Here is a 13950-nt window from a genome sequence, read left to right as displayed (position 1 = left end):
AGTAGCAGAATAGGATAGGGTAACCTCTGCATACCCACCCTCTGAAAGTTTTGAGTACTCTGGTTCTCATTTATTCTGAGTCTAAGGAAATTGTTTATAAGCACCTTCACAGATATCTATCATCACTTCTTTTTCCCTCCATGTATTTGTGGTGTGATAATAATTTGAGAAGTAAACCACAGGCAGGTTTACATTTATAAACAGGTATGTCTGGCTTCCCTGTGCTAATACTTATTAGATAAAACCCTAGGTTAATAAACACACTAAGTAGTATTCACAAAATTTTAGTGCTAAAAGCTTGAGCCAAAACATCAATATGAATGATTATTAAATATGAATGATTTTATGTAAAAAGTTAAGTCCACAATGAAACATTTTCTGGTTTTGGCATCACCCATAAAAACAGCAGATTGAACATCAGGACCACAAATCAGAGCCTCTTTTATTCCCAGTTACAACACAGTAACCATGTAACTGAAGGGAAGTTAAACTCTCCAGTCTACACTGAGGTTGTTCACTATAAAAATGGAATAATCCTGCCAACCTCACTGCTGGGTTAAAAAAATACAAGAAAAAAAGTCAATTTATATATTAAAAAGCTATACAAGTAAAAATGTTTTTATTAACAAGAACTCATTTTATTAAAATTCCATTGAATTAAAAATCATATCTACCAATCTTAGTCATAAAGGTATTAACACATAAAATCAAGTCTATTGTTTTGCCATGAATGAATAACACGCTCAACAACGTAATGTAAGGGATTCTAAAACTTGTCAGGCTTTATGATTTTTATTAAGTTTAGGAATTGCTATTTATAAGGATGATTCTTTCTTACAGTATCTAAAGGACTGCCAATTGCAAAGCTCTGACAGGCAGGGGAGAGAGTTGAACAGGTTCCAAGCTGAGGACTCTGGAACAGTTGGTTAAAAACAAAGTATAACAGGGTGTGTTAGCAGACAAATGAGTAACTACTGTCAATCAATCAATCAAATCTTTCTGGAGAGGATTAACACTTTTTTTAAAAGATTTTATTTATTTATTTTTAGGGAGGGAAGGGAGGGAGAGAGAGAGAGAGAGAGAGAGAGAGAGAGAGAGAGAGAGAGAGAAACATCAATGTGCGGTTGCTGGGGGTTATGGCCTGCAACCCAGGAATGTACCCTGGCTGGGAATCGAACCTGGAACACTTTGGTTCCTAGCCTGCGCTCAGGATTAACACTTTCAATTACGTGGAGTTAAAATCTGAGGACTCCAACTCCAGGTCCTATGAGGTATGCTAGAATGGGGACCACCCCTATGTGAGTCCGTGTGCGCTGCTGTCTATACCACTCTATATCTCAACATGAGACTGATGGTGAAACTGCACTACCTATTTCCAAGGCAATAAACTTTATAAATTATTTTAAAAGATTTAGCTATAGATCTTAGAAGGTAAAACCTGCATTTCCTCTAGAGCATTTATGAAACCCACACAACCAGAACCTTGGAACACATTTTCTTCCCCTTTGAAATCAGCAGTTGCTTCTGTCACTCAGTGCCTGCGGAGGTCAGGCGACTTACTCCTCTGAAGCCCACACACAATGGCCAAAAATACCACTGGCTACTATCAATCAAAGAGCATGAAAACATATGGAATGATAAAAGGGAAAGAAAGTATTTGCCAAATAACTGCCTCCAACATGATTTTGAGGCAGGAGACAGCATAGGAAGAACTCTGAGACTGCAGTACTGTTACAGACCAGCATTTAGCACCCTGGTTATAAGGAAATGCCTTTTACCAATTAGGTAGAATAAATAGTAAACTGAGGCAGGGAGGAGGAAGGAGACAAGTCTCACACACTAACTCAGCAGTCCTGAGCCTGGTCTGATAATATTGCCAGGTGTTCCAGCATCACAAGAGACACTATTTTAGCAAGAAAGAAGGGAAGTCCTTGAAATTCTATGTAGTGTTCCTACTATCTGGGAAAGAAGGCCTCGAAAGTGTGCTTTCATCCCAGGGCCTGTAATGTGGGAGAGGGTACCCAGTGTCCAAAGAAGAAGCCCATTAAACAACTTTGGTTAATTGTCTACCTCTGGTCACTATCTGTTTTATGAGGGAGTCCCTGATGCTTACAGAAAGAGCCCATAAATAACTTTGGAAAGTGCCCCAATTTTAATTAACTGCCTCCTGTCACATATTTGTTTTACAATGAGATGAACAAATGGGGTCTGGAGCAAGATAAGGATTTGAGCTAACAGACCCCCACACATACCTAAGTTTGGGTAGTCACATTCCCCCAGGAAAGCTGGCACCACATTTACCCGTTAATCAATATGTAACTTTTTTTCCCTCCTATCCCACCAGCTATATAAGTCCTCATAACAAAGGACTTGCTCTTTCTTGGGGGCTCAGGGTGCTCTTGGCTCTTGGGCCATTGGGCCTCTGGCCAGCCGGCCTCAGGCTGCCCAGGGGCTTGCCACCCTGGTCTTCAGCCACTCTTGCTTATGTCACCTGTTTTGCCCTGAAACTTTGCCTTTCACCCCCTACTCTACCCAGTCCTGTTCTCTTCCATGGGAATGGGCCACTAATAAACTGATTACATGCTACTAGATTTGCTGATATGTAATTCTTTACATGAATCAGCAAGAAGAACCAGATCTTTCCCCTCAACCATTTCAGCTTCCTCCCTCCTTTCCTCCCCGTCCCTTTTTCTTTTTATGCATTTCACTCATCCCAATCCAATGTTTCCATTTAACAGAGGGCTCTGCCACTTGAGGACTTAATGCTTACTTTTGTAGTTCAATACTTTTGTCTCTCTCCGCTTTGAGTTTCCTTTCCTTGTTTTCAAATTTCTCTTTTACTTCCTTTACTTGCATTTCCAGATTACAGAGAAGTTCCCCTTTATCATGCCACTTTTGATTAAGTGTACTGAATGAGAAGAGATAATGTTAGAGATAAAACCGGTTATACAAAATTATTAAGGCACATTTTACTTCTCAATGGGAAACACTGTAGAATACCTGTAAGCTTTTCTAATTTCTTCAAGTTCTAATTCCTTTATTTGCAACTGCTGTTTTAGTTTTTCTTTCCTTTCATTGTGTCTTTCTAGTTTCTCAATTATGTCATCCAGTTGTGAAGATTTTTCATTAAGTTGTTCTTGAGTACATTTCTGTATTTCAGTGATCTTTTCCTGTAATATTTTGACTTGTTCCTCTCTTTCCTGTAAACACTTCAAGAAAATAATCAATACGTTATTAATCCAGGGTGTCTCATTTCCTAATTAATTAGATATGGTTTAAGATTGTTATAAAAAGTACAAGTTAGAAATAAATTGAATGTTCAATGTGTGTTTTAGAAAAGACTTACAGAATATTGTTTATCACCATCACTAAGAAACATCACTACTACTTTAAGTGCTATTAACAAAGAAAATTTTTGTCCTATTCACACTTTCCACTTCATGAAGTTAGTAACTGTTACCCACACAGGGAGTAGAAGGGAAAGAGAAAGCAGCAGAATGAAAATTTCAATTAACATTATCTTGCATTTGAAAGAATCTGTGTTCTCATGACAGGGAGAGAAAGAAAACCCTGCTACATGGCTGATAGCAATACAACAAAGGCTGATGGTCATTGGATGCAATGGTATAAATCAAACTATTTCTATTGTGCAAATACTTTGAAATGATGATTTCATTGCTACTAAAATTTCACATGCAAACAGGCTTTATATCTCCCCAAACTTCCTTTTATTATGTCTTCTGTAATGTGAGTCAGACTCATAGGAGGATCAAACCACCTGAAGCTCTGTGCAATGTTGCAGATTCTAGGCCTCACATAGGCTGTTTATCCCAATGAACTTGGTCTTCTGAATCGGGCTCTCTGGGCCTCTGGGACAGCCTGCTGCACACTAGCATTGGGTTACAGGTGAGAAGATGGAAATGGATCTTACTTTTGCCCTTATTCTTCCCTGCCCCCCTTGCCTTTGCCTTTTGTTCCTCTTGGAAAGATGGAGGCAAACAAATGCTGGGCAAGTCTAATTGAAGTACAGATTCTTAAGTCTCATACAGAATGTGGTTCAGTTTCTCACAATGTTACAGAATTAAAAAATTCTGAGCAAAGGTAGTCAGGTAGTCTTGATCAACATTTGCATAAGTCATGAATTGTTTATTTTCTCGCATAACTCCCTGAACTACTTAGGAGTGAGCAGTCTTGGTATATATTACCAAGAAACCACAAAAGCCATAAAGGATTCTTATAAAATAACCCTATTAACAATAACATTGCAGCATCAGAGTCTTATGATCCATATATGCTGAAAAGTACCAAAATAATACATGGAGAGGAAACAGAATTTCAAAAAATAGATCTGTTTCTGACTTCCATAATCAGAAGCTAACTATACAATTTACTTAGTTGAAAACATCAAACTCGAAATTTTTCTGATTAGGTCAATATCCCTTTAAGTTATTAGTTATGTTGACTGTTAGAATGTACTGGGACCTGGGCCTAACCCATCACCAGCTAAACACCTGACCATGAGATTCCCCATATCAGAAGCAACTGAGGCACAGCCTCTAGCTTCCTGCTGGAAACCAGTTGAATCCTCTCTGCCTTCTCCCTCTCTTCTTCTACCTTTCTACAGAATAAGCCCTCCCTGATCAGATACCCAGGACACCTGGAGCAGATCAGCAGGATGACTCATCCTCCCCCCAAAGGTCCACTACATACTTTAAGAGCTCTTCTACTTTTGCCCTTGGGGCTGCCATCCATTCAGACCCAGCCTGCCTTGAATAAAAGCCTTTAGCCCTTAATTGGACTTTTCTGGTTCCAGGTCTCTTCTTAGCCACCTTGGCTACCTAACACTGACTCTACTGCTGAAAAAAATTATGCCTGGCTACCTCTGTATGTTATGTGATTATTTGGAAGTACCATTAACACTCATATCTTTGAGGCTGACAGAATGTTAGTTAAAGTAAATGTATTAGATTGTGGAGAAAAAATATTGGGTAAAAATCTAAAAATCTTTTGTATATTTTACTAAAAATCTAAAACTAAATCTATCTTGTTGTTTGGCTCCACTGTGTCATTATGTCATTTTCTTCTAAAACTCTGCTCAGATTGAGAAGGCATCAGTCTTACTGTGTGGTTAAGTCAAACACAATATACTATGCCAAATGTATCACCTGCTTTGCCTTGTGAAACTTAAATACAAATCACTAGCCTTTCTGTTTCATATATTACTTTAATTCAAAAGAAAATAAGCTTGGCTAGATTTCTAAAACAAGAAAAAAGGCCTACTTCTAAAAAAATTTATTAATTTTCAGTGCAGTTTGGCACAAATGACCAATATATTTGAAATACTGACTATACTGAGACCAAATTTTCAACTGAGTTAAGGATAGTTCAAGCATTCATACCTATATCTAGCTATGGATAAAGCAATATGGGGATAAATAGGTTTCTTTATTTTCTGTACTTGATGATGTTAGCTTCTCAAGAAGTTTCTTAAAAATGACTAAGGAAAAAATCTTAGGTAGTTATAATTTCTCTAAAGAGTGAGTTCCTAATTTTATGAGTGATAACCCCATTAAGAAGTTTCTTAAAAAAATCCCCTTTCAGTTATTTTTACACTTTAAGATATAACCTCTAGAAGAAAATTTTGAAATTCAAGTTTGATTTAATGCTCAAGATTATTTTCAGTAAATTTCTCTGGAGAATTTTCATGTAAGATGCTTTGAAACAAGCGATATTTGTTAGTATTCTCTCAAGATAGGCCCAACTGAAGAAAAGGGTATACACAGTGTCCTTGGGAACTAGGATGAATCTTGTAATCTATTCATATACCTTTAAGGAGAGCAGGTTTGTCATACCTTTGAGAAGTGAGTTAGCAATATTGAATGATACTAAACAATGCTTTTAAAGAATATTTTAAACATATAAAACATTATTGACACTATTTCCAGTTATTTCAAAGGATCCTAAAAACATTCTCCATAAAATTTTGAAGTGAAAGTAATTTTAAGTTAATAAATGAGTGCCCAATACCACTTTTAAAAGTAAAGGGGCAAATACTGCAAAAGGAAACAAATGATAATCTGTCATAAAAATCACAATGGTTGGGATTCAGAGACAAGCATTAATTGGATATTCTGATCCACAGAATCAATGTTTTTCAAACCTGCCATACGCCCTTTCCCCAAAATAAAACATCAAACTTACAACTTTTAATTTTCTGATAGTCTCAGTTTGGTCTTCTATGATTTTGCACTTAATTCTTAACGTGTCACTGTCACGTTCATTTGCCTTCCGCAGAGATTCATTTTCTCTACATAAATTTTCAATCTGCTCCTCTAGTTTCCCATGGTCCTGGGCTAGAGAGGATCCTGAGAAACAAACATCACCAGTAACAAACTTTAGAAGGCCATGGAGGATTTGTATTTTATAAACACACACATTTTAACAATGCATAATAGAGTAACACAAAAGAACTGATTAAAAAAAGAAGATAGATTAGCACAATATGAAGAGGAAGGGCCAGAGAATAAAAAGGCCTTTTAAATACCTGTAGCTATTTGAAAACCTCAAACAACAAACTGAGAACAAGTAACTCAGGCAGATACTATCACATTTAATTAATCATGTTATGGCACACAACCAACCCAAACCACGTGAAAAATATTCTTATGTGGAATGACAGATGAATCATGCTCCATTAAAACCAATATCTGTCAACTGTCCATGAAAGTCCTAAAATGAGCCATCTCCTGTTGTACTGCGATTGGAAAGGGAATGGACTGAAGGTAAGTTTACCTAAGCAGACAGTGGTTTTCATCGATAGACCATTTCACATTTCTCCATGTATAACAAGATAACTATTACCAACATTTTTAGAAAAAACCTGAATGCTGTTGCATCTGTACAAATATTCAAAATCACTGTATAGGAAGTAATTATTTTCAACAACTCATTCAACAGATAGCACTCTAGAGGTAGACCTGTTGAGAAAAGTAACCCAATTATACTGGGAAGAAAAGCAACAACAAAAGAATCAGAGTGATAACCTATAGTTGGTATAATAACCTATTTCCTGTTCCCAAGAGGTGCATAGAGAATGTGGCCATGGCTCTTGGTTGTAGGAGCAGGAAAGCCCTTCCTTTTCTCTCTAATACACAGATTTGTTCCTTTAGAAAAATGGGCTATTTTCCCATTAAAAATTTGAGAATTTTACCCTGTTGTGCCAGTTCATGTCCCCACACTTTTCTTTCTGTCCTTAAACCATAAATTAGTGATTCCTTGGCTGCTAGCTCAGAAATAAGCTGGACCTTTTCATGCTTGAGAAGTTCAATTTGGATACTCTTCTGCTTGTCATCTTCAATCAGGATTTCAAGGGTGTTGATTTGATTCTGTATACTCCCCAAAAACATTGAAAAAAATGCAAAATAATCATTATATTTGAATCCTTTATTTTCTATTTTTGCATTTTATAAGAAAAAGTGTTATTTAAGCAAATACCAAGTCAATGTTCCTCAGTTTTATATAAGAAAAAGTTTTAGTTTTATTAACTAAAGACAAATGTAGGTGAGGAAATAAAAAGTCAAATTAGAAGAGGCTACTCCTTCTAACACTCTGAATTTTATTCTAATACCCTAAAAGAGGAACTAGACCTGTAACACTAAAGATTTCTCAGCATTTATATCAGTAGTCTAAAGGTTACCTGCAGGAAGGAAGTCCTCTTGGGCAAAATATCCCTAAAGTTTAAAATGGCGATAACAGAAATTAATTTAAAAAGTATTACAGTAGTTATACTAAAAAGCTGGCACTACCACAAAAGTAGTTCTAGTGACTCACTGGCTATTTCCCAAACTTCAACTATTTGAGTATTGCCATCAGAATTTTTGCTGTCACTGTGCAACTGCCACCTATTTACTATGTTTCTTAAAATTAATTCACTTATTTTATTTAAATACTATTTTAGTGTAAACAGCATGTTCCAAAATCACATTACTCTCCTAGTTTTATTATTTTTCTCATAGGCATCAAATACACAATTAGTATTTGTTAAAACTGTGCACTTCCTAAAAATTACTTCAGGTCCTTGAGAAGATGAAACAATTTGAAAAGAAAGTGTTACAATGTCTTACCTGCAAATTTGCTGCTGTTTCCTGTTTCAATTTGGAAACTTCTGCAAGTTTTGTCTTCTGCTCCTTCACCATGCAAGTCAGATCTTCAATTAAAGAGGAAGACTCGTTTTCTTTCCGTTGAGCCCAAACAAGAGCATGTTTGCTCTTTGCTAACTCAGTTGCAACACTTTCAAAACCATCTTTAACCTATATTGCAAAATTGCATTATAAATAGAAGTTCTCCAAATACTTAGAAAATATTTGTTTCTGGAAACAGTTTACTTGTTTTATGTCTAGAATCACACAAGTTTAGCATAAGAAAAAAATTCACAGATAACTGGATTTGCAGGCTAGGCCAGGTGATCTGTGTTGACAGTACACAATAGCATAGCTGTTTTCTAGTAACACTTGGCAAACGGAGGCCAAAGCTGGGGTTTAGTATGCCAATGTCTGCTCTACAGAAACCACAGATTCAGGTTTCCAAATCCTCTCTGTACCTGACCATTTACAATCTCACTGACTTTGAGAACAGCTCTGACAAGAAGTTATTATTTCAGCAGAACAACTAAGGCTCTAAGATTTTAAGTGATCTGCTTAAGGTCAGATAGCCAACATGTCAACAAAGCTAGAACTCTAAAGTGTGGTTCTCTCATCAAACCATATGCTGCTGGTTCTGTTTTCAATAAAAACCTAAATACCAATTCTTACGTCTTTAAATCTTCTGGCTTCAAGAGTTAAAGCTATACGAAATTCATTCTCTAAATCCAGGTACTGCTGGTTTAATGTGTCAATTTTTTCTTGGTATTCTTTTATCTCTTGCTCATGCTTTGTCTCTTCTTTAGCTACTTCCTTGGCTAAGGCTTCCCGGAACTCAGCATCACTAAAATACTCCCTTGTTTCAAGTTCTTTCCTAGAATTAAAAAAAAAAATCACAGGATGTTGTTCCCCTGGAAAGTACACTTTTAAATGTCTTTAATTTTTTTTATTTTAATTGTTGTGAAAGTACAGTTTTCTGCCTTTTACTCCCATCCCAGCCCACAACCCAGCACTCCCCACCTCCCTCCCATTTCCAACCCCTTGTTTTTGTACATGTGTCCTTTATACTTGTTCCTGTAAACCCTTCCCCTTTTCCCCTGAAATTCCCTCCACTCTGCCTCTGATCACTGTCAGCCTATTCTCTACTTCAGTGTCTTTGGTTATATTTTGCTTGTTTGTTTGTTTTGATGATTAGATTCCCACTAAAGGTGAGATCATATGATATTTGTATTTCACTGAGTGGCTTACTTCGCTTAGCATAATGCTTTCCAGTTCCATCCATGGAATATTGCTGTTGCAAACGGTAGGAGCTTCTTCTTTCTTTCTACTGCATAGAATTCCATTGTGTAAATGTACCATAGTTTTTTCATCCATTCATTTACTGATGGGTACCTCGGTTGCTTCCAACACTTGGCTATTGTAAATTGTGCTGCTATGAACATTGGGGTGCATAGGTTCTTTTGGATTGGTGTTTTAGGGTTCTTAGGATATAATCCTAGCAGTGAAATTGCTGGGTCAAAAGGCAGATCCATTTTTAGTTTTCTGAGAAAAATTCCATACTGTTTTCTGTAGGAGAACTTTCTGCGTGGCGTGGGCCCAGCTGCCACTTGGAGATGCACAGGACCCATGCCCGTGGATAGGATCTCCCGTGGGGAATCAGGCCTGCAATGTGCCTAGGCCACTTTGAGTCTTGCTCTTGTTAAAAAACTCCCTCAACCCTGAATTGAGGACATTTACTGCAGTTAACTTCCTAAACTCCATGCTAAACGTTCCAAGGATTAGTGTAACCAGTTCAACCACTTTTGCATTTTCATTTGCAAATATTCCTCTTCTGTGATTAGCAGCATTGGCTCCTTGGTTTTCAATAAAAGGTAACCACCTAAAGCGAACCTGTGCATAGTAAATAAGGACCATCATGTAATCTGCTGAGAAACCCAATAAAGGCTGGTCACGGCAAGGACCAAGGCCTTTGCTTCCCTTGAGAGAAAGGCCATGCTGTCCATTTTTCTGAACTGGAATTGGTAGTCGTCCATGTTAATATCTCATTTCGTCCATAATGACGTGGACACTGTTGGCCAGAGTCTGCATCAGTTTTCTATAGTGGTTATACCAGTCTACAATCCCACCAACAGTGCACTAGGGTTCCCTTTTCTCCAGAACCTCTCTAACACTTGTTTGTTAATTTGGTTATGATGGTCATTCTGACCATTGTGAAGTACTGTCTCATTGTGGTTTTAATTTCCATCTCTCTAATAGCTAGTGATACTGAGCATCTTTTCATTTGTCTCCAGATACTCTGTATGTCCTCCTTGGAGAAGTGTCTGTTCAAGTCCTTTACCCATTTTCTTTCTGTTTTAAAAAATTTCTATTTAAATTGTTGTTGCAATACAATTTCCTATCTTTTACTCCCATCCCAACCCACCCTCCCAGCCCTCCCCTCCTCCCTCCCATTTCCACCTGCCCCTAGTTTTTATCCATGTGTCCTTTATACTCAGTCCTGTAAACCCTTCCTCTTTCCCCCTGAAATTCCCTCTCCTCTCCCTTCTGAACTCTGTCAGTCTATTCTTTATTTCAGTGTCTTTGGTTATATTTTGCTTGTTTCTCTGTTTTGTTGTTTAGGTTCCTGTTAAAGGTGAGATCATATGGTATTTGTCTTTCAGTGCCTGGCTTATTTCGCTTAGCATAATACTTTCCAGTTGCATCCATGCTGTTGCAAAGGATAGGAGCTCCTTCTTTCTTTCTGCTGCATAGAATTCCATTGTGTAAATGTACCATAGTTTTTTCATCCATTCATTTACTGATGTGTATCTATGTTGCTTCCAACACTTGGCTATTGTAAATTGTGCTACTATAAACATTAGGGTGCATAGGTTCTTTTGGATTGGTGTTTTAGGGTTCTTAGGACATAATCCTAGCAGTGAAATTGCTAGGTCAAAAGGCAGACCCATTTTCAAATTGGGTTGTCTTCTTAGAGTGGAGTTGTGTGAGTTCTTTATATATTTTGGAGATTAAACCCTTGTCTGAGGTATCGTTGGAAATGTTCTCCCATACAGTTGGTTCTCTTTTTATTTTAATACCGTTTCTTTAGTCATGCAGAAGCTTTTTATTTTGATGAGATCCCATTTGTTTATTCTTTCCTTTATGTCCCTTCCTTTAGGGGACATAACTGAAAATGTTCCTGTGTGAAATATCTGAGATTTTCCTGCCTACGTTCTCCTCTAGGACTTTAATGGTGTCATGACTTATATTTAAATCTTTTATTCACCTTGAATTTATTTTGTGTATGGTGTAAGTTGGTGCTCGAGTTTCATTTTTTTGCATGTAGCTGTCCAGTTCTCCCAATACCATTTGTTGAAGAGGCTATTTTTAATCAATTTTATGTTGCTGCCCCCTTTGTCAAATATTAATTGACTGTAGAGACTTGGGTTTATTTCTGGGCTCTCTGTTCTGTTCCATTGGTCTATATGCCTGTTTTTATGCCAGTCCCAGGCTGTTTTGATTAAAGTGGCCTTGTAATAATATAGTTTGGTATCAGGTATTGTGATCCTTCCTACTTTGCTCTTCTTTCTTAAAATTGCAGCAGCTATTCGGGGTCATTAATGGTTCTATATAAATTTTTGAAGGGTTTGTTCTATGTCTGTGAAATATGCCATTGGTACTTTAATATATATTGCATTGAATCTGTAAATTGCTTTAGGTAGTATGGACATTTTGATGATGTTAATTCTTACGATCCATGAACACGGTATATGTTTCCATTTCTTTGTGTCTTTCTTAATTTCTTTCTTCAGTGTTATATAGTTTCCTGAGTACAGGTCTTTTACCTCCTTGGTTAGGTTTATTCCTACGTATTTTATTTTTCTTGTTGCTATATCAAATGGGATTTTTTTTTCTTGATTTCTGCTTATGCTGTTTCATTGTTGGTATACAAAAATGCCTTTGATTTCTGGACATTGACTTTGTATCCCACTGTTTTCCCAAATTCATTTACTAGGTTGAGAAATTTTTTGGCAGAGTTTATAGGATTTTCTATGTATACTATCATGTCATCTGCAAACAGTGACAGTTTTGTTTCCTCCTTTCCAATTTGTTGCCTTTTATTTCCTTTTCTTGTCTGATCATTGTGGTTAAAACTGCCAAAGCTGTGTTGAATAGAAGTGGTGAAAGTGGCCAACCTTGTCTTGTTCCTCACCTTAGTGGAAAAGATTTTAGTTTTTGCCCATTGAGTATGACGTTGGTTGTAGGTCTCCCATATATGGCCTTTATTATGTTGAGGAATGCTCCCTCTGTTCCCACTTTGCTGAGTGTTTTTATTATAAACAGGTGCTATACCTTATCAAGTGCTTTTTCCGCCTCTATTGAAATGGTCATATGATTTTTGTCTTTGTTTTTGTTTATGTAATATATTACACTTACTGATTTGTGAATATTGTACCATCCTTGCATCCTTGAGATAAATCCCACTTGGTCATGGTGTATGATCTTTTTAATTTATTCGTGGATGTGGTTTAACAATATTTTGTTGAAGATTTTAGAGTCTATGCTCATCAGTGATATTGGTCTAAGGTTTTCTTTTCTTGTTGTGTCTTTTTCTGGTTTTGGGATTAGGATGATGCTGGCTTCATAAAAAGAGTTTGGGAATCTTCCATCTTTTTGGATTTTTTGGAATAGTCTGTGAAGGATGGGGGTTAGCTCTTCCTTAAATATTTTGTAGAATTCTGTGAATCGGTCTGGTCTAGGGCCTTTGTGTTGTCGGAATTTTTTGATTACTACTTCCATTTTCTCAGCTGTTTTTGGTCTGTCGAGGCTTTATGCTTCTTCTTTATTCAGTTATAGATTATATTTTTCTAGAAATTTGTGCATTTCACCTAGGTTTTCAAATTTCTTGGCATACAGTTCTTCATAGTAATTTCTTACAAATATTTGTATTTCTGTGGTGTCAGTTCTAACCTCTCCTTTCATTTCTGATTGTGTTTATTTGGGTCCTCCCCCTTTTTTTCTTAATGAGCCTGCTTAAAGGCTTGTTGATTTTGTTTATCTTTTCAAAGAACCAGCTACTGGGCTCATTGATCCTTAGAATTGTGCTTTTAGTCTCTATGTCATTTAATTCTGCTCTGGTCTTGGTTATTTCCTTCCTTCTACTTGTTCTGGACTGTCTTTGTTGTTGTTCCTCGTGTTCTTGTAGGCGTAGGGTTAGGTTGTTTATTTGAAATGCTTCTATCTTTTTTTTTTTTTGGTAGGCCTGTATTGCTATGAACTTCCCTCTCAGGACTGCCTGCAATGTGTCCCATAAATTCTGGATTGTTGTGAGTTCATTTTCATTTGTTTCCCAAAATTTTTTTATTTCTTTCCCAATCTCAATTTTGACCCACTCATTGTTTAATAGCATGCTGTTCAATCTCCGTAATTTTGAGTTTTTTTGTTTTTTTTTCCTTGGGGTTTGTTTCTAGTTTCAGTCCCTTGTGATTGAAGAAAATGCTTTCTATGAGTTTAATTTTCTTAAATTTCTGAGGCTTGTTTTGTGTCCTATCATGTGGTCTATCTTTGAAAATGTTCCATGTGCATTTGAAAAAAATGTGTATTTAACTTCTTGAGATGAAGGTTTCTATATATATCAGTTAAGTCCATTTCCTCTAGGGCATTGTTCAATGCCACAATGTCTTTGTTGATATTTTGTCTGGAAGATCTGTCCATTTTGACAGTGGGGTGTTAAAATGCCCTACTATAACTGTGTTGCTGTCAGTATCTTTCTTGAAGTCTTCTAACATTTTCTCTATGTATTTGGGTGCCCCTATGTTGGGTGCATATATAT

General features: G+C 36.8%; 1 protein-coding gene across 2 annotated transcripts in view; it reads right to left on the bottom strand.

The window, feature by feature from the left end:
- LRRCC1 (leucine rich repeat and coiled-coil centrosomal protein 1) overlaps nucleotides 1-13950 on the bottom strand; it is a 42167-nt gene that overhangs the window by 4238 nt on the left and 23979 nt on the right. The window contains exons 12-17 of one of the 2 annotated variants that reach the window (XM_045849474.1): nucleotides 8811-9012; nucleotides 8124-8309; nucleotides 7211-7385; nucleotides 6202-6365; nucleotides 3001-3209; nucleotides 2771-2908 (exon numbers count right to left, since the gene is read on the bottom strand). In XM_045849474.1, the coding sequence (XP_045705430.1) occupies nucleotides 2771-2908; nucleotides 3001-3209; nucleotides 6202-6365; nucleotides 7211-7385; nucleotides 8124-8309; nucleotides 8811-9012 (1074 nt within the window). The remainder of the gene's footprint in view (nucleotides 1-2770; nucleotides 2909-3000; nucleotides 3210-6201; nucleotides 6366-7210; nucleotides 7386-8123; nucleotides 8310-8810; nucleotides 9013-13950) is intronic. The other variant, XM_045849475.1, reaches the window with a different exon arrangement.

This window comes from Phyllostomus hastatus, unplaced genomic scaffold (assembly GCF_019186645.2).
Source record: "Phyllostomus hastatus isolate PE091 unplaced genomic scaffold, TTU_PhHast_1.1 phas_contig_65, whole genome shotgun sequence".
Taxonomy (NCBI): Eukaryota; Metazoa; Chordata; class Mammalia; order Chiroptera; family Phyllostomidae; genus Phyllostomus; species Phyllostomus hastatus.
The sequence above is the reverse complement of the archived record's forward strand: the minus strand, read 5'-3'. Positions and strand labels throughout refer to the sequence as shown.